Source organism: Oikopleura dioica, chromosome PAR, assembly GCF_907165135.1.
Source record: "Oikopleura dioica chromosome PAR, OKI2018_I68_1.0, whole genome shotgun sequence".
NCBI lineage: Eukaryota > Metazoa > Chordata > Appendicularia > Copelata > Oikopleuridae > Oikopleura > Oikopleura dioica.
Genome location: NC_137293.1, coordinates 3,486,848 through 3,503,787, shown reverse-complemented (window position 1 = coordinate 3,503,787; position 16,940 = coordinate 3,486,848). Strand labels below are relative to the sequence as shown.

General features: G+C 41.5%; 7 protein-coding genes across 7 annotated transcripts; 3 read left to right on the top strand and 4 right to left on the bottom strand.

Moving 5' to 3' along the window:
- The first annotated feature begins 546 nt into the window (after positions 1 to 546).
- On the top strand, positions 547 to 2,253 carry LOC145703468 (uncharacterized). The gene is made up of 4 exons (XM_081780828.1): positions 547 to 692; positions 737 to 1,122; positions 1,164 to 1,392; positions 1,436 to 2,253. The coding sequence occupies exons 1-4, from the start codon at positions 552 to 554 to the stop codon at positions 2,201 to 2,203; spliced, it is 1,524 nt and encodes a 507-aa protein (XP_081636954.1). The 5' UTR covers positions 547 to 551; the 3' UTR covers positions 2,204 to 2,253.
- Positions 2,207 to 2,920, bottom strand: LOC145703470 (uncharacterized). Its single transcript, XM_081780829.1, has 4 exons — positions 2,783 to 2,920; positions 2,617 to 2,740; positions 2,384 to 2,575; positions 2,207 to 2,342 (listed from the first exon to the last, which is right to left on the bottom strand). The coding sequence occupies exons 1-4, from the start codon at positions 2,897 to 2,899 to the stop codon at positions 2,266 to 2,268; spliced, it is 510 nt and encodes a 169-aa protein (XP_081636955.1). The 5' UTR covers positions 2,900 to 2,920; the 3' UTR covers positions 2,207 to 2,265.
- A 531-nt stretch (positions 2,921 to 3,451) lies between these two features.
- On the top strand, positions 3,452 to 9,204 carry LOC145701264 (phospholipid-transporting ATPase ABCA3-like). Its single transcript, XM_081778488.1, has 9 exons — positions 3,452 to 3,469; positions 3,524 to 3,647; positions 3,688 to 6,781; positions 6,864 to 6,914; positions 6,986 to 7,535; positions 7,580 to 7,738; positions 8,406 to 8,540; positions 8,584 to 8,656; positions 9,026 to 9,204. Exons 1-9 carry the CDS (start codon positions 3,452 to 3,454, stop codon positions 9,202 to 9,204), a joined length of 4,383 nt encoding a protein of 1,460 aa, XP_081634614.1.
- Positions 9,205 to 9,230: 26 nt separating this feature from the next.
- LOC145704298 (uncharacterized) lies at positions 9,231 to 10,159 on the bottom strand. The gene is made up of 5 exons (XM_081781752.1): positions 9,967 to 10,159; positions 9,816 to 9,921; positions 9,651 to 9,711; positions 9,423 to 9,606; positions 9,231 to 9,381 (listed from the first exon to the last, which is right to left on the bottom strand). The coding sequence occupies exons 1-5, from the start codon at positions 10,135 to 10,137 to the stop codon at positions 9,268 to 9,270; spliced, it is 636 nt and encodes a 211-aa protein (XP_081637878.1). The 5' UTR covers positions 10,138 to 10,159; the 3' UTR covers positions 9,231 to 9,267.
- Positions 10,160 to 10,323: 164 nt separating this feature from the next.
- LOC145701263 (uncharacterized) lies at positions 10,324 to 11,679 on the bottom strand. The gene is made up of 7 exons (XM_081778487.1): positions 11,444 to 11,679; positions 11,316 to 11,396; positions 11,117 to 11,280; positions 10,854 to 11,059; positions 10,573 to 10,808; positions 10,477 to 10,528; positions 10,324 to 10,427 (listed from the first exon to the last, which is right to left on the bottom strand). Exons 1-6 carry the CDS (start codon positions 11,677 to 11,679, stop codon positions 10,489 to 10,491), a joined length of 963 nt encoding a protein of 320 aa, XP_081634613.1. The 3' UTR covers positions 10,324 to 10,427; positions 10,477 to 10,488.
- Positions 11,680 to 12,012: 333 nt separating this feature from the next.
- On the top strand, positions 12,013 to 15,941 carry LOC145703723 (phosphatidylglycerophosphatase and protein-tyrosine phosphatase 1-like). Its single transcript, XM_081781117.1, has 5 exons — positions 12,013 to 12,248; positions 12,628 to 12,746; positions 14,175 to 14,333; positions 14,449 to 14,706; positions 14,785 to 15,941. The coding sequence occupies exons 2-5, from the start codon at positions 12,666 to 12,668 to the stop codon at positions 14,929 to 14,931; spliced, it is 645 nt and encodes a 214-aa protein (XP_081637243.1). The 5' UTR covers positions 12,013 to 12,248; positions 12,628 to 12,665; the 3' UTR covers positions 14,932 to 15,941.
- A 69-nt stretch (positions 15,942 to 16,010) lies between these two features.
- Positions 16,011 to 16,905, bottom strand: LOC145703688 (fatty acid-binding protein, liver-like). Its single transcript, XM_081781073.1, has 3 exons — positions 16,768 to 16,905; positions 16,611 to 16,723; positions 16,011 to 16,273 (listed from the first exon to the last, which is right to left on the bottom strand). The coding sequence occupies exons 1-3, from the start codon at positions 16,828 to 16,830 to the stop codon at positions 16,048 to 16,050; spliced, it is 402 nt and encodes a 133-aa protein (XP_081637199.1). The 5' UTR covers positions 16,831 to 16,905; the 3' UTR covers positions 16,011 to 16,047.
- Between the last annotated feature and the right edge of the window lie 35 nt (positions 16,906 to 16,940).

The following is a 16,940-nucleotide window of genomic DNA, read 5'->3' as shown; positions in this document are numbered from 1 at the left end:
TTATGAGGAATTTTGCAAAGCAATAGGATGAGATCAAATTTGATATTTTGAAAATTAGACTTCACAATCAAATTTTGTCCTCCTGTGTCATTTCAGATCTGGACTCGGCGACCTGTGTAGAAAACCTGAGTCAGGGTCCTAGAGCTTTGATAAGACTACCACTCGGCGGCTTTTATCAAATATTTTCCAGGACCCTGACTCATGTTTTCGGCACAGGTTTCCGATTCTAGCCTCAGATTGTTGACAGTCTTTTGAAGCGATGACCCAAGATAGTCGATTTCGGAAAATTCAAAATCGAAAATCTTGTGCCTCCATCCTTTTGTTCAATCGGCGATCATGGTCGTTCAATTTCAACTTGGCACTCGAAATTAATCTTAATTTGCATTTATTATGTCGTTAAAGTGTTTTCTTCGCGCTAAATTATCTTCGCATCAGCATACTTCATAAAAAAGGTTATAAAATTTATTGCGAAAATCGCAAAACGTCATACTTGCTTAGAATAATTACCTTGTCGGCTCAGACAAGCTCTCAGAAGAGCATAGAAAAGAGAGATGATAGGAAGTCAAGTCCAGACCTTTTTTGACCAAATCGGGATAATTTCAAGAGCCGAAAAGACGAGTCAGCGAAAATGCCCAGTACAAGCAACATTGATGCATGATCGATGCTGGTTTTGTGCTTGTGCTCCTTGCATGGTAAGAATTCTGATCTTTACAAGCTCTTTCCAGCCTCACTTTAGTCGGATGTTCTGTTTCTTATCGACCAGTCGGCGCTAGTTGACCCGATAGAATGCAGATCAGCTCTGACCGAATTCGACATTGACCTCCCTTCTGAAGATGGAGTCAATAATTTCAACCGCTTCGAAGGATCCCGAAAGCAAATTGATTTTGTGATGGACACTGTTCGCCAGCTGTACTATTACGTCGATCCAGAAACAAAGCAGTATGAAAATATAGGTCGTATTAACATTGGCGCCGTACGAATCGCCGTTGCAATCTATGGCGACTCATCGAACTACGAGACGTTGGTTGACTTTAATGAGACCTTCAGCCAAGATGTGCTCTTGAAGACGACAAGGGGAGTTGGGGCAGAAGATCCCAGGAACTTTGGAAGCGGATTTATTGGGTAAAAAATAACCGCGTGGTTTTTATTTTACATAATTCAAGGTTGGAGAAGTTTCATTGCAAATTATATGGATATACCGATGAAAATATCAATAATTGTCTCAATGGACCTTGGGTAGATAATGAAGGGTCACCAGTAGAAAATCCGACACCATATGCATTCGATCCGGTTTATCAGGGTAGACCAGGAAATTTTATGAGGGAGCCTCTTTGTGGAACAGGCGGTCTCAAAGATGCAATTGTTAAAACAGCTACTTTTGAAGAACAAAACGTAAGAGATGTTCATTCTAGCTAAGCTATCTATTGATCATTAGTGGCGAAAATGGGATCCGCATTTCAACAGCCCGGGTTATCCTCTGAATAATACAGAAGAATGGCAATACGACTTCACGACATACACTCCGATCGCCAAGATCCTTGCAATGACTGCAGGAGGACCTTTTGTTGGAACCGCTTTTGAGAATGAACAGGAACTGCTGAGCTTCATGAGGCCCTTACACGATCCGATAGAAGGCGCCTTTGACTTTATTTTTCCAGTAGGAATGCTGATAAATGAAACGATCGGAAACATAACTTACACGAGAACAGACGCTGAGGAGGAACAATATTGGAGAGGATTGAACATTATCGGCTGTTTGACGCCTGAATCATGTGACTACGCACTAATGGCATCTCCATCAAACGGAACAAACGGAGTCGATCCGCAAAATTTTGTGAACAAACTATTCGAAGATTCTTTTTGGGATAAGTTCTTCTGCTACTACCGGAGCTGGAATTATTTCTGCGAAATTGAACCCTATCATTTTAATGTCACCAACACACATACCGCTAGAAATCGTCGTGCAGCGGATTCTTATGATACGAGTAGCTATCCAAATTCGTGTTGCAATCATGTTCCCTACAATACTGATGAATTTGATTGTTGCCCTGGAGGATATTCGCCTGATTATCTCAAGCCGGTAGGAGAATGCCCGCCTCCCCCTCCCAGTGACAATACAACCTCGGAAGACAACGAAGAAAGTCCTGCAGAAGAAAGAAAAAGACGATCGGCTCATTCTTATGATGGACCTCGTGATTTATGAATCATTATTTTTACTCAGTTAGCTTTCAATAAAGGTTTATTTATTCACAGACTAAAGAGAAGTTACAGTTCATCTTTGTTTCCAAAGGAAGCAGTAGCTTCTTTGATGATTTTGTTGACATTGTCCATCGTTTCTTTCACTGAAAAGGGGGTAAACTTTGAGAGAGCATCTCTAACGAACCTTCATCTCCGCTGAAATCGTACTTCTTAAGGTCCTCTGGTGGTGTGTAAACGTATGGCTTCTCTGGGTCGTATTCGTAGATGTTGAATCCGGCATCTCGGAGATTTTGCTTCATCTGATCGGCGCGCTCAACGATTCGGTCAAAGGTTCCGTCCTCAACGAATTTCTCGGCGGTAGCAGCGATTGTCTCAGCTAAATATTTATGAGCCTTCGGGATTCTCAACAGAACTTACTTCCAAACTCGAAGATCTGGCTGAATCCTTTTTGAACACAGGCAACACCCTCTTCTACAGACATTTTCTCACTGTCGCACTCTACTGGTCGCTGGAAATCAAAGTCTGCGAATTTTGAGATGATCTGAATATCCAGTCAGTCATTTTCTTTACTTTTAAAACTTACCTCTTTGACATTGCCGGTGGTGGAAGTGATGATCTTGTCCAAGTCCTCAGCAGCGCTAGAAAGCACGCTAAAATCTTGAGCGGTGGCGAAAGCGGCTAAAAATCCGAAAACTTTCATTTTTGAATTCGTTTGATCTGTTGTGAGAGTAGACTGAGCGGTCTGGCTTGGTTTTCTAACCGTCGTATTTGATTAACTGGCCACAAAAATAGTTATGAAATCCGCACTTCGAGGAATAAAAAGTGAACTCGTGCACCCCAAATGCACGAGGTCAAATTTCGCCGTTTACTTAGCGGATCTTCTTCTATTTGGTTTTGAAATTGCAACTTCTATTTCCATCATCTTCCTTTTCTTGGTGAGTTCTTCAAAGACAGAAGAAGCATGCAAGGTCTCAAAGGTTTCCAGACTGAGAATTTTCGAAGAAAGAAACGTAAATTTCAAATATACGAAAGTTTACTCTTACGTAAGCCAGACATCAGACAGAATTTTTAGACTCCGCCTGTATTTGCCATTGAATCTTTTCGTGTCACTACATGCAAACTTAGAGCCACTAGACTACTTTCCAAACATTTGGTTAGTCTGACCTCAGATGAAGAGTTCAGAACTTGAGGAGGTCATTCTTGAGTTTACATCATATCTTCACTTCACTACTTTTTCGAATTTTTAATCAAAATGAAGAAGAACTCTAAGGTTTGAGTCAAAACATTTGCCATAAAAAGGCAAAGAGAGCAATATTCCTTTTAGTCGAAATTCTGGACACTTGCTCGGTTGTTTTTGCTAGAGAAATTGAGAAAACCTTTGGATTTGATTCTTCTACTTACGATTCCTTCTTTGAGCTCCATTCTTCTCCTCAGTTTTAGAGAGATAGGTAAGTCATTCTTCTCGACAGTCCGTTTAAGTTTTCTCAGCAAGGGATTATGAGACGGGCAAAGTGGATATGCAGCCGATTATCTCGTCAAAAGTCTATCCCAAAAGATTCGCCATGGTCGATACTCATGAGATTCTCTTCGCTCCAAAAACTTCCCGGAACTTGGAAATCATCAACAGAACATGCGCTGATATAAGAGAAAAATTCAACGGGTACGACTTCTTTGGCAAGGTTTCAGCAAGTAAAAAGTTCGTCCCAAAGGGTTTTTCACAAGTTGAAGACATGGAAGAGTACATCGCCCGATCGAGAAATACTCGAAACATCTACCTTGGGGTTCACTTCCATGATGTTTCTGAGCAATTGAACTTCACGATTCGAACTCTTCCTACAGCAGGGAAATACCCTATCAAAGGCAATTGGGAAGGCTGGATGGGGCACTTGAGCTCTCCGACGATTTTTGGGAAAATGATAACAAACACGATTGGCTCCACTCTCATCGATGATCACTCTCAATGGTCGCTGTATTACACTGAAGGCTTTCTAGCAGTCCAGAACTCGATTCAAAAACAATTTCTTGAGCAAAACGGAGTCTATCACGACGCGGATCAGATTCTCCAGCCTTCCGGACAGTCGGCAAAACTGACGACGACGTTTCCTGAAATGGCGCAGCAGCAGCTTCATTTGATTTTCATGCTCGGTTTTGCGCATTTCATCCAACATGTATTGAAGACAATCACCCGTCATCGAGTAGAACATCGACTTGACTACCTCTCGCTCGTCGGTGCTTCTCCAAAAGACATCATTCTTGCGCATCATTTCGTCAGCCTCGTTCTTCAATCCATCGCTTCTGCTGTGTTGTCCTACGCGCTGACTGCAAATATTTCAACCAACGGAGCAATCTTCCCCCACACATCGTTCTCCGTCATTTGGCTACTCCTGACTGCGTATGGTTCCTCCCTTATCTTCCTTTGCCACCTAGCTTCGACTTTTTTCACAAAGCCAACTACAGCAGCAACGATCATTTCAGCCATCATCTTCTTCATCTCAGTCCCCCACGGGTTCATCTCTACAAGCTGGCGGTTGATGCCATTTCTGCCAAAAATTGCGATCATTCTCAACCCAACAATCATGCTCGCCCTTGGTTGCGACATAATTTGTCATTATCAAAGCAAAAACATGGGTTTGTCACTGACCGAAAATTTCTACGAGAAGATTTCATTCGAAGATCCCCTGGGAATGTTCGATGTAATCGTTTATCTCCTTGTCACGACAGTGTTTTACTTTCTGCTGACCCTGAGTTTCGAGAAAATCAAAAGCAGAAAACTCCAAGGACAGAAGAAAACAGAAGCTTCTCGATTCGAAGTTAAAGATTTATCGAAATTCTATGAATCTTCAAATCAAGTCGCCCTTGACAAAGTCTCTTTCAAAACAGAAGAAAATGAGATTACCGCTCTTCTTGGCGCGAATGGCGCTGGGAAATCAACGCTTTTGAATATCCTCTGTGGATTTATGGAGCCAACATCTGGATCAGACCTCGTCGGCGGCGGAAATTGCGGATACTGCCCGCAGCACAATATCTTTTTCGAATATCTGAGCGTGAGAGAGCACTTCGAAATCTTCTCGAAGCTTTCCACGACTTCTTTGGAGAAGGCAAAAATTGAATCATTGGCAAAAGACGTTCAACTTTTTGATAAACTAGAAAACTACCCGAATCAGCTGTCCGGTGGTATGCTCAGGAAACTAACATTAGGTCTATCTATCATCGGACGGCCAAAACGTTTATTGTTGGACGAGCCAACGTCTGGCTTAGACCCGGTCTCTAGAAACGAGCTCTGGGGAATTCTAAGGAACCTGTCCGCTTCAACTTCTATTCTCATGTCGACTCACTACATGGACGAAGCTGAAAACTTAGCAAGCTCGGTGCTGTTTCTGAAAGAAGGAAAGCTCTGTGAATCTGGATCACTTGAAGAAGTAATGAGCGACCGACCAACAGGATTGAGCTCGTTATTCGAACTTGAGTCAGAAGAAAAACACATGAAAGAGAGAAAAGATAATCATCGAGTCTTGGAAAATGCCATCCAGAAGTCCAGAAGAAACATTTCATCGATGCTTCTTTATCAGCTAAGAAAGTGCTTTATCCTTCTGAAGCGTGATCCTTTCATCTTATTCATGCAGTTCTTCCTCCCGACAGCTGTGGTCATCTTGACGGATATCTCACTTGACAGTAATCGAAACGCCAGTCCTGAAGCATCAACAGTCAATTATGACGACGTGCTGAAAATCGTCGGAACAGGGATCAGCGGAATCGTCCATCTGCCAGATTACGACTTCACCATGTACCCCAACGATTTTTTCCACGCTCCTCCAGCTGCTCTCCTTCACTCTCATCGAACAGTACTCCGAGCAAAAACCAATGCTTCCATCTTTCTCACCCACAAGCCTTTTGATCTTCCGCAGCCAGAAGGCAGCGTGCTCTTTACTGATTCTTTTGTGAAAGGGATGACTGTTGTCTACAACTGTATTTTGGCAATGATGATGATGATGTCACCAGTTGGGATGAACGTAGTAGAAGAGCGAAAAACTGGATTCCGGCAAATTCAAGCGCATACATCAGCATTGAAAAGGCGATTCTTCTGGCTCGTTCAGTATGCTACTTGTCTTTTACAGTCAGTGGCACTTCTGGCGGGTTGTATGATGGTGACTAGTTTGTTCATCAAGTCGCCAAACTTTCAATTCGGGATCGGCGAAGTTCTTCCAATCTTCTCCGTCTGCCTGCGATTCTTTATCGCTCACATGCCGGTCGCCTTCATCGTCGGTCATTTCTCCGAAGACAAAGGATCTTTCGTCGGCCACCACAGCAACGTCAACTTCATCTGTACGATTCTTATGTTCATGTCTGCGACTTGCACTCAAATCTTCACTGGAAACGAGCAATCATCTGTTTTCTTCCAGCTATATGGAATTCTTCCTTCTTACAATTTCGCGATCGAACTGTTTGAAATTTATTGCGAAAAGACATTCTCGAAATTTTGTGTCAGTAAAAGCCACTCGGGAGTTTCTTTCTTTTGCCAAGCGGTGGAAATTGATCCTTTGAGTGGGATACGAATAACTGGGGATCCTTGGATAAGGAAATGGTTATTAAGGGAAAACCATAAGACTGGTGAACAAAGAAAACTATAATTATTTTAATTATCCACTTACTTTGACTTTTGGTAGTAAGAATCTCGCCCAAAGACAATTTCACAAAACTGTAAAAACATCAAAGTTGTAAACTCTAAATAATAATAAATAATATTAATAATAAATTTTTCGTTATCTGAAAATACAACCACATCAAGATGTTTCGTCCTCTCCTCTATCTACTGGGGCATCCTTTATTTCCTTGAAAACTCCTCCGACACTGAGTTTTCCGTGATCAAAGAAACTGACTCCGATCCTTACTCCAAGGGCTCTATTCAAATCAAGAACATCACAAAGTTTTACAAAGAAAAATCAGCATTGAAAAATGTGTCTTTCGATCTGAATCGAGGAGAAACAGTCTGTCTTCTTGGATCAAATGGCGCTGGAAAAACAACTCTTTTGAGCATCCTTTGCAAATTGAATAGCGCGTCAAGCGGTGTGATTTTACGATCTGGAAGAATCGGGTACTGCAGACAGCGAGATTGTCTGCTAGACAGCTTGACCGTTGAAGAAACGATTGAAATCCTCCTCGGAACACGAGGCGTCGCAAATTGCAAGAACATCACGAAAGAAATAATTTCTCTCGTCGATATCGAAAAATATTCAAAAAGACTGACCAAACAGCTTTCCGGAGGAGCAAAGAGAAAGTTATGCGTCGCCATTTCAATTCTCAACAATCCTGACTTCATCGTCCTTGACGAGCCTTCCGTAAGAATCTCGCTTCTTTTTTTAATAAAATATTTTCATTCTAGTGCGGACTGGACCCGTCAGCGAGAATCAAAATGAAAAGCTTGCTTCAAGTCTTTGAAAATTTGAACAAAGGCGTTTTGGTGAGTACTCACGTGGTCGAAGAGAGCAAACTCTTGGGCACGACGTCGATATTTTTGGAACGAGGCCAAGTGAAAGAAATTGTAAAACACTGACCTTCTATCGTCAAACTAAAACTGTACAGAAAATGCAAATAAATGATAATTTTGCTTAGATTTTTGCCACTCTTTTTTGTCTTCTTTCTGACCAAGGACAGGCTCATTGATAAGCGTACTGATAACAATATGCTTTTTTGCATATCCCGCTGTGTGGTCAAATAGTTGAAAAAAAATAAGCATGAAAAGCCAACAGACAAGCGAAAGCCTAAGAAAAGCGTCGACAGAAAGTCTAAAAGATTTTCCAATCGTAAGTCCGAACAGATTTTAAATCGTGACATTTATCCGCGGAGGGGAAATTAATAAATGCATTGTTTTTTGACGGTCATTGAGTAAAATGCGCAGATTCCAGTCAGCAAGACAAAATATCCGCAAAAACGAGCGAGATGATGTTTTTATGAATGTTTTTTACAACGCTGTCAAGGCGTATGAGAAATTCAACAATCAGCGGGTCGAGCAGATCATCGCGAGTACTCAAAACTCACGGCGGTGTTCCTCGAGATCAAATTACGGAATCCACAAAAAAATTGCTAAAAATCCCCGTCGAGGGACGATTTTCAAAAAGAGCATGCGTTTTTTAGAAAAACGAGGGTCGGACTCCCTCTCTTTGGCTTTCAAACAAAGCATGAAATCAAGGAGGACTACTTTGAATAAGGACCAGATTTACCGCCAATCTGTCGAGAAATTCATGGATATTTACATGTCAGAGCAAAAGCCAAAATTCAACACGATTCGTGATGCGCAAGTCATGACAGCCATGCTCATAAACATCGCTGTTCTCAATGCTAATGTCTCTTCATTCTTAAATCTCCGTCTTTAGACTTAATTTTCAGGCTCAAGCCCCGATGATTTTCGGCCGCGAAGAAGACAAGTTCTCTAAAGAAACGTTTGGATACATTTCAGCAGGTAATGTAGTCAAGTAGCCAAAATCACTTTGCAAAGAGTAGATTTCGCCTTGAATAATTAATAAAAGTGCCTTTACCAAAGGGATTTGAGGGATTTCTCCTGAATATTAGGTAGTGCTAGAATCTGGGCATGAAGAACCCATATTTATCTCAAAGAGAGTTTAATAGAAAAAGAATCCGGAGAGCGAGATTGAGAAAAGATTCAACCGGAGAGGATATTATTCCGGTGCTTTTGTTCAAAACGAAGGGAGGGAAATCAAACCAAAAGACTGTTTTTCGAATGGTACTACTAAATCGGCAAAAGTAGCAGAAAACCTCTTGTCGATATTTTTACCTGCTATATTTTGCGCTTTCAACTGAATATTTTCAGCTATTGTTGTGGCTTTACTGCTGTTTTTCGTCCTTATTCTCAAACGAATCGCCACGCTTGACGACACTTTCTGCGGATGTTTCTTTTGCAAGCTCGGGAATCATTCCTTTTGCCCTGGAGAGAACGAAGAGTTCTTGAATATGAGCACTTGCTCCATTGTGTTTTATGGCCTTTTCTGAAGTAAACTACGACTGTACTACAGGGCTACATTTTATTCTTTGCAGATCATCGGAAAGGGTTGTTTAGTTGTTATTCAGGGCGCAGTAAGTGAAGTCTTCGCCGCTGTAATCTTCTGGAGCAGAAGCAGATTTCGCACCGTAGAGACACTCGAGTTTGTTGACTCCAGTCCAGTCAACCTATTTCTTGCAATGATAAGGATTTATCTTGACTTTCGAACCTGGTCAAGACCGTTGATCTGGAGCATGTATCGATCAGATCTCTTGGTTCCAAGGTGAGGGCGATCTCCACCACCATTTTGGATCTGGTTTCGATGATGAACTGGAGCTGGTGGAAGTCCTTTAGCATTGAACTGGATCACAGATTTGGACCAGTTGCCGTTCTCCTTGTATCGAGCAAAATGGCTAGGAAATTATTTACGATCAGAAATCAAGGAAGAGGATTTTACTCGGTGGTGTAGTATTCAGTCTTGTCCAAGAAAGAAAAGCTGACTCGGTGGTCTACCATCGCTTTTCCCGGTTTGAGGAAAGGTCATAAGTAAGAATTTGGCTAAAGGGCCTATATCATATAGGCTATATGAGAATAGTAAGGCGAAGATTGAATTAAACCGGGCCTTGGAGAAAGTCATTGCCGCATTTTCCAACAAAGAATTGGAGAAAACCAATGTATGCATCGGTTCGGACATCATGAGAAGCTTCGCTACTGTATTTGACATCGTACTGTCAGGTTGGAATTTAACCAGCTGATTCTCTTTTGGCTCATACCTGGACGAGAGCAGAAGTTTCAGAGATAAACTTCAACTTGTTGTTCTTATTGTGGGATCCGTAGACGATGTGGATATTCTGGCACTTATCTGGGTTTTGCGTAGTAGGGGCTTCGGAAGTAAAAGGATGGATACTGAGGGCAGAGCCGAGGAGGAAATTAAAAAGCTTCATTTTAGTGGAGATCTCTGTTTGCTTATTGTCCGACTGCTGCTGATTTTAAAGAGTGCGGAACATAGTGATATCAGCGGGGGTTTTATCTCCGAGATTCTTTCGATCTCAGACTTTTTTCTTCTTGAATATGCAGTTGCATTTGCGAAATTGGAGAATAAGTTTATGCAAAAGGATGACAACGAAGGATTTACGTGAGGTGTAAGCTTTATTCGTTTAATATTTTGGTAGTTAGATGGAGCTATAAAGGCAGTTAGGTTGAATGGAACTAAGTGATGAGGTGTTGTCGTGTGCTAAAAAATACTTTCAATAAATATTTCCCAGTGATTTTGATTTGATTACCTGACGCTTGTTTCAAGATGAAGCAAATTTCTTTGGAGTGCCAGGGCTCTTCCTTGATTTCATGTTAGAAAAATGGGTCTTTAGTCTTTGTCTTACTTGAAGATCTTTCTGTTGTTCTTCTTCTCGTACCAAGTTTTGGACCGGTCAAACCCGTTTCGCTGCACCTTCTTATCTTCTTTCTTAGCAGCTGGAGAATCAGGCTTTGGAACTAGAGGAGAAACACTGGAATGAGTCGGTGATGGGGAGATTTGCTGCTCGTGCAACTGGAACAGCACTTGGTTCTGGAGGCGGACTTGGTCCATGACTTGTTGCATTTCAAAGTGTTCCCGGCGCTAGAATGTGAATTTGAAGGGTGGAAGAAGTGATTGGGGACTTACGAGTTTATCGGCGAAGGGGTTCTTCTCCGGCGGTGTGGCGATTCTGACAGTCATAATGAATTTTTTCGGCTTTGAAGGATTGAGTGGTTTCTGATTGAAAAGTCTAACCGCGCAGCATGCATCCTCGCGGGTCAAAAATGTAATGGTTGCTCGGCCGGTTCCTCGCTTGGTCATTCGGTCCAAGAACAGGAAGATTCGTTGGGTCCCTAAATGAAAGTTGAAGCTACCGTAGTTGACTTCAAATTTATATTTTGGCTTCTAACCTTTGGTAACACGGATTGTTCCAGCAGCTTTGAACTTCTCGGCAAGTTGGTCTTTAGTAATATCTTCAGGAAGCCCATCAATGTGCACACAATCGGAGCAGTCTTTCGGCAAAAAGAGTTGTCCAATTCTCTTTCCATTTGTTTCATTCGTTCGATCATTTCTTCTCGTGCGAAGTCGGGGTAATGAGGGCCGAAGAACGCTGCTTCGGGAGCGGCTTGGATAATTTGGCCACTGCCATCAGGGTAGAAAATGCTTGGGCTGAAGTACTCCCCGCTGTAGCTAAAGAGTTTCAAATTGAAATCAAAGAAGAGTTGCTTTGAACTTACCCGTAAAGGACGCGATCATCAGAGGGAAAGGCGAGGATAGGAGGAGCTTGCTGGAAAACAGGAGCAGCCATGGCAGAAGGGGATCCATCCGGAGTCCAGATTCCATGGGCCGGGGCAGATTCGGGGGTTGGAAAGCCAAATTGGGCCGCTTCTTGGGCGAAATGAGCCGGGTCGAAAATCGGGACCATTAGGGGCTCCATAGGCGCAACGGGTAGGAAGGCTGCGTTGCCGAACATCTGAAATAGGGAAAGATTGATTAGGTAAAATTATAAATTCAACAAGAAAAACAGAAAGAAGCGGCTTTTGCTTCCACTGTTCAGAAATCTCTTTCTTTATCTACTGAAATGAGGTCAATAATCAATTTTTAGTCGGGAAATTCTAGAGAGAATAGAAGGGAAATAGATGAGTCATAATTTTAAATACGGACAGATTCGTAAATCTGATGATAAAATTTGGATTTCGAGGCGATAAAAGATGAAAGATGGAGATTCTTTGCGTAGTCAACTTTGGCGCCCACGCGTGGCAATTGATTGGCTCAGCCGCCCCTTTTTTCTCGTTTGGCGTCTCTCTTCTGGTTTCTCAAGTGCATCCGCGAAATAATAAAATATCAATCTCTCATTTTTCTCACGAATTCAGAGAAAAACTCAAATCAGCCAATCAAAATAGAAATCAAACGAATCTTGAAACGAGAATCACGGCTAAAAGAAAAACAAGTCGTTTTCTGAAGAATCTCGAAGGTTTCTTTTTCGACTCGAAAACAAGAAAACGGAGAAAATTGCGAGCCAAGCTGAAATTGACGAAAAGGAAAGTTTACGCAATTATTTGACGAATTTTGACTTTTATCATTTCATTTATTAAAACATATTTTTTATAACAAATTTATGAATAGATTTTTGTCAAAAAATTAATAACCGTTTATTTGTAAACGCATTTCGAATCTTGACATCCTCGGTATTATGACGGTATATTATTATGTTTATGAAAAATAATTAAAAAATCGTAAAAATGTTATGAGTTGCCTTTTTTATTTAATGATTGATTATCGTTAAAATAGGACACAAAGATACTAATTAATTTTAAAGATAAATATTACGGATTCCATATAATTTCTAAATATATTTTTCTGTGAAACAGAGCCCCCCATAAAACCCCATTTGCCAACAAATCGCGTAACCCATCAAAGGTCGGCTCGTCCGAACCTACCCAACTCGTCCAGCCGACAATGACGCAGTCGATCATGAACATGAGCACATACGCCAGCGATCTCCCCCTCCAAGTCTCCGAGACGATCATTTCCGTTCTGGCACGGGATGGCAAATTTCAAATGAAAGAATCGCCCAAAATCGGCAAAAGAACAAAAAGAGAGCGGCGTTGTTTTTCTGAACCGAGACGGTCGCTAGCCAAATATTGAAAATAATGATTTTTGAGCTTTGAAACAACTGGAAGGTCGCGTGACTTCTAGTCGTCTTCAAATATGTCACACCGTATTTTTCAAATATCGGAAAAATGACAAGCATATTTTCCAGTTTTCCAGAATTCTTGTTGAGAATTAATTGCAAAAGTAATTTTGCGAAGCCGCTCTGCGGCTTCGTTATTAATAGGGTAAATCACTAATAATTGAGCTTTTTTTTGGGCTAAGTAGGGTAGGCATATAATACCGTTTTAGAAAGCCCAGAAGCTGGGGATCATTTTGACTATTGATACTGGGGGGTGATCTTGTACCCTGAGGGCATTTAGGTACCTCCAAAGTCCCAAAATCTGGCCAATTTCAGAAATTTGAATTTTTGAGTGCCTGGACTGGCCTTTCAGATCCAGCCACTATGCTAGAATTGTAGCCCAGGCTCTGACGGTCATTTTGAGATATAGAAAAGTACTGACACCCGGGGGTTCCTGAGGAGCTAAAGGCTCTTGAAGTTGGGGAACTCGACAAAAAATGAGTACGTTTTCATAAAAAGTACAGCATTTGTGTCACAAATGCCTTCCAAAGACTTTTTATCTATGTTTATTCATTGAAAAATGTTAAAGAAATAATTTGGGGTCATCTGAGGTCACTTTAGGTCAGAAATTTTGAAAAATTTAGAAAACTGTCATGAGTGACCTAATCTGACCTCCGATGACCCCAAATGATTTCTTTAACATTTTTCAATGAAGAAACATAGATAAAAAGTCTTTGGAAGGCATTTGTGACACAAATGCTGTACTTTTTATGAAAACGTACTCATTTTTTGTCGAGTTCCCCAACTTCAAGAGCCTTTAGCTCCTCAGGAACCCCCGGGTGTCAGTACTTTTCTATATCTCAAAATGACCGTCAGAGCCTGGGCTACAATTCTAGCATAGTGGCTGGATCTGAAAGGCCAGTCCAGGCACTCAAAAATTCAAATTTCTGAAATTGGCCAGATTTTGGGACTTTGGAGGTACCTAAATGCCCTCAGGGTACAAGATCACCCCCCAGTATCAATAGTCAAAATGATCCCCAGCTTCTGGGCTTTCTAAAACGGTATTATATGCCTACCCTACTTAGCCCAAAAAAAAGCTCAATTATTAGTGATTTACCCTAGTTATTAAAAAAGCCGCTACGCGGCTTTCATTTTGGAACTTTCATATCCTCACTCAGGTTATCTACCCATGATCGCGAGCCCAGCGATGAAACCAAAGCCGCAAATTAATAACTAAATAGCTCCAATTCTGAATAGCCCCACATTCATTTCCAATTTCCATCCCTTTTCCAAAGCCTCGCCTTTCGTCGCGCATCCTTTTCTACCCGTCGCTGATCTACACGATTCTGATGGAGAAGCTCTCCTCGCGTGAGTGGTACAATCGAATCGATGAGAACCTAATAATCGGCGCCATTCCGTTCAAATCAATGGCACAGCCACTTCAGGAAGTCGAGGTAAATCGTCGATTTGATTTTCCGGAAATTCACATGATCGGAGCGGAACCGCTCTTTTTTCGCTTAAAATCGATGAAAAAATCGAATCCTTTACTATTAGCATTGCTAAATTTAGGATGTCCGCGGCGTCGTGTCGGTAAACGAGGATTTCGAGCGCTGGTACACGACTCCCTCGGACGAAGAATGGACCGAACTCGGCGTCGAGCTTCTCCACTTCAATGTTGGCGATTATGTCCACACGCCATCAGTTGATGAGTTGAAACAAGCCGTCGCGCTCATCACGAAAATCGCAGAATTGGGCCACACGACTTATGTTCATTGCAAAGCTGGACGAACACGAAGTGCTACTGTCTGCGCTGCTTATTTAATTACTGTAAGTTCCACGACTCATCGAAGCAAAATTCAAGAGCTACACCTTTTCCGAAGAGTTGAACCTAACAGAAATGTTTAGAAAGAAAAGATCTCTATAGAAGAAGCCGTGAAGAAGATCGCCGACGTTCGCCACCACATCGTCCTCCGCGAAGTCCATCTCTCCGTCCTCCGCGACTACCAAGCTACCTTGGAGGGCAACGCCACGACCGACGAGAGCTCCATGTGAAGAGGTCCTCCTTGAATCGGTTCTTTCGCTCACCGACAGTTCCAACCAGTTTAACCATCTATTTTTCGAACATTCGCGTTTTCAAGACATTCGAAGATTTTTAAAATTCGAAAAAGTGAGCTTCAATCATTTTCTTTTCCAAAGCGTTCAAAGCTGTTGACAGATTTGGAAGATGTTACTGTATCATCAGACTACCTACTAAAACGATAAGATTTAACTTGAATACAGCATTCCTGTGCTCGACAATCTAAGTAAAAAGCCTGAGTCAGGTTCTGAAATTGTAAACCTATTCATTTTAGCTCTTTCAGAACCTGACTCAGGCTTTTTACTCAGGTTGCCAAGCCCAGCAGCATCCTAACCATCTGCCAACAGCCCATCATTTCATCCTCTTTTCTAGCAGCCTTAGAAATCGCTTCCTTTTTTGTTTTGTTTGCTCAGTTTTGGCTAAAGAACTTTGTCTTATTATTTTCTTCGAGTTTGAGCTCACGCCATAGAAACCTCACGTCGAGGAGAATCTGTAAGTTCTTCATCAGGTGATTTATTCTCTTGTGGGCTTATTTTACTCGAAATGATCTTCGAAAGAATATTTCAAAATTAGATATGCTTGTTATGTGTTGAATTTTATGCTGTTTCTAAGGCGCTACGGAAAGAGGAATGATTGAAATGATAAAAAAAAAACTCCTGGTAATTCAATTTTAAATTGAGATTTACAATTTGAGAACTGTAACGCAAGTTTTCTTGCTAGCCCCGTTTTTGGCTGTTCAACTGCTTCACTACGTTTTTTTTTTCTTTTTATTTCGCGTATCCTCGTTGTACAGTACATTCATTATAACTGTCGATTTTCTAAACCACACAAACACAACATACGACGACGGTAAAAGGAGCCGCGGCTGGCAAAAAATGCATTCTACTATTTCTCGCAATTTTCTTGTCTTTCACAAGTCACTTTTCCGTCACCATTCATTTGTCGATTCTTTCAATAAACATTCATCAAAAATTTTAACCAAAAATTGTCAAAAAAAATTATGCAAAATTGCAGGAATAATATAGAAGCAAGTAGAAATTGAAATTCTGCCTTATTTTATTTCCGCAAAGAAAGAAGTCAGGACAGGAAAATTAAGCTCGCTTGTGCCATCGCTTGAAGGTGTTGCCTTTGGCAGAGAAGGTCTCAACGAGCTCTTCGCCGACGATTTCGAATCGGATGGACATGGCGCCATCGGTGGTCTTGCAGACGACGGCATCTCCGTCAGCCTCAACGGTGACCTTGTGGGTTCCTCCGAGGGGACCGTTGATTTCGCTCTCGGCTCCGACGGTGACCTTGGTGGTAGCAGACTTGCTCTCGCTAAAAAGAATGTTTTAGGAGGAAATTAATAGAAACCATAAGTCTAAATTTTAACTTGCTTTTAGATAGTTATATCGAAGTATAAAATCGAGAATCATTTAAAAGTATTGACTGTCATTGGCCGTGAAGTATCAGCTACTTGAAAGTAACAAAAGTAACTACATCAAATAGAGAATAATAAGATTTTGACCTCAGCTGACTCCACGTGACTATTGCTGACCCCAAATCACAAGTTCAAATGATCAGTAGATCATAGGTTTCCATCGATGTATTCATCCCTATAAGAGTATGATAAAAAATCGATTTTCCCTCTGTGCAGCCCCTGTCTATGTCTTACCCAGCAAGAGTGTAGGTTCGGGTGAGTTCGATTTCCTTGCCGTCGGATTTGACGACAGATGTGAGTTCAGCTGCAGCAGCCCGCTTCAACTTGTCTTCTGGGGCGTTGAGAGCCTTAAATTTTCCTGCTATCTCTAGAAAATCACTTCAATTCCTACCTTGAAGAAAGCCTCAGCTCCTTCGACCTTAGTTCGTTGCCAAGTGCCAGCGAATTTTCCCATGTTTTTTTTTTTGAAAAAGTCAATTCTTGTCTTTCGTCAAAAATTGAGATTCGATATCGAGGCGGTTTGATTTTATACTCCTTTGAATATATTCAGGTGGCGCCAGGATT

Excerpts from the sequence above, each read along its gene's own strand:
- LOC145703688 (XM_081781073.1), bottom strand. The coding sequence starts at position 16,830 with ATGGGAAAATTCGCTGGCACTTGGCAACGAACTAAGGTCGAAGGAGCT. Across the intron at positions 16,724-16,767 it reads GAGCTGAGGCTTTCTTCAAG|GCTCTCAACGCCCCAGAAGA; the intron begins GTAGGAATTGAA and ends GGAAAATTTAAG. Across the intron at positions 16,274-16,610 it reads CGAACCTACACTCTTGCTGG|CGAGAGCAAGTCTGCTACCA; the intron begins GTAAGACATAGA and ends CATTCTTTTTAG.
- LOC145703468 (XM_081780828.1), top strand. The coding sequence starts at position 552 with ATGATAGGAAGTCAAGTCCAGACCTTTTTTGACCAAATCGGGATAATT. Across the intron at positions 693-736 it reads GTGCTTGTGCTCCTTGCATG|TCGGATGTTCTGTTTCTTAT; the intron begins GTAAGAATTCTG and ends GCCTCACTTTAG. Across the intron at positions 1,123-1,163 it reads TTTGGAAGCGGATTTATTGG|GTTGGAGAAGTTTCATTGCA; the intron begins GTAAAAAATAAC and ends ACATAATTCAAG.
- LOC145703723 (XM_081781117.1), top strand. The coding sequence starts at position 12,666 with ATGACGCAGTCGATCATGAACATGAGCACATACGCCAGCGATCTCCCC. Across the intron at positions 12,747-14,174 it reads AGACGATCATTTCCGTTCTG|CCTCGCCTTTCGTCGCGCAT; the intron begins GCACGGGATGGC and ends CCTTTTCCAAAG. Across the intron at positions 14,707-14,784 it reads GCGCTGCTTATTTAATTACT|AAAGAAAAGATCTCTATAGA; the intron begins GTAAGTTCCACG and ends AGAAATGTTTAG.
- LOC145701263 (XM_081778487.1), bottom strand. The coding sequence starts at position 11,679 with ATGTTCGGCAACGCAGCCTTCCTACCCGTTGCGCCTATGGAGCCCCTA. Across the intron at positions 11,397-11,443 it reads GATGATCGCGTCCTTTACGG|CTACAGCGGGGAGTACTTCA; the intron begins GTAAGTTCAAAG and ends GAAACTCTTTAG. Across the intron at positions 10,809-10,853 it reads ACCCCTTCGCCGATAAACTC|CGCCGGGAACACTTTGAAAT; the intron begins GTAAGTCCCCAA and ends TTCACATTCTAG.
- LOC145701264 (XM_081778488.1), top strand. Across the intron at positions 6,782-6,863 it reads GATCCTTGGATAAGGAAATG|TAAGAATCTCGCCCAAAGAC; the intron begins GTTATTAAGGGA and ends GACTTTTGGTAG. Across the intron at positions 8,541-8,583 it reads TCGCTGTTCTCAATGCTAAT|GCTCAAGCCCCGATGATTTT; the intron begins GTCTCTTCATTC and ends CTTAATTTTCAG.
- LOC145704298 (XM_081781752.1), bottom strand. The coding sequence starts at position 10,137 with ATGAAGCTTTTTAATTTCCTCCTCGGCTCTGCCCTCAGTATCCATCCT. Across the intron at positions 9,712-9,815 it reads CGGCAATGACTTTCTCCAAG|CGATGGTAGACCACCGAGTC; the intron begins GCCCGGTTTAAT and ends AACCGGGAAAAG. Across the intron at positions 9,382-9,422 it reads AGATCAACGGTCTTGACCAG|GTTGACTGGACTGGAGTCAA; the intron begins GTTCGAAAGTCA and ends TGCAAGAAATAG.
- LOC145703470 (XM_081780829.1), bottom strand. The coding sequence starts at position 2,899 with ATGAAAGTTTTCGGATTTTTAGCCGCTTTCGCCACCGCTCAAGATTTT. Across the intron at positions 2,741-2,782 it reads CCACCGGCAATGTCAAAGAG|ATCATCTCAAAATTCGCAGA; the intron begins GTAAGTTTTAAA and ends CTGGATATTCAG. Across the intron at positions 2,343-2,383 it reads CGATTTCAGCGGAGATGAAG|TGAAAGAAACGATGGACAAT; the intron begins GTTCGTTAGAGA and ends CCCCCTTTTCAG.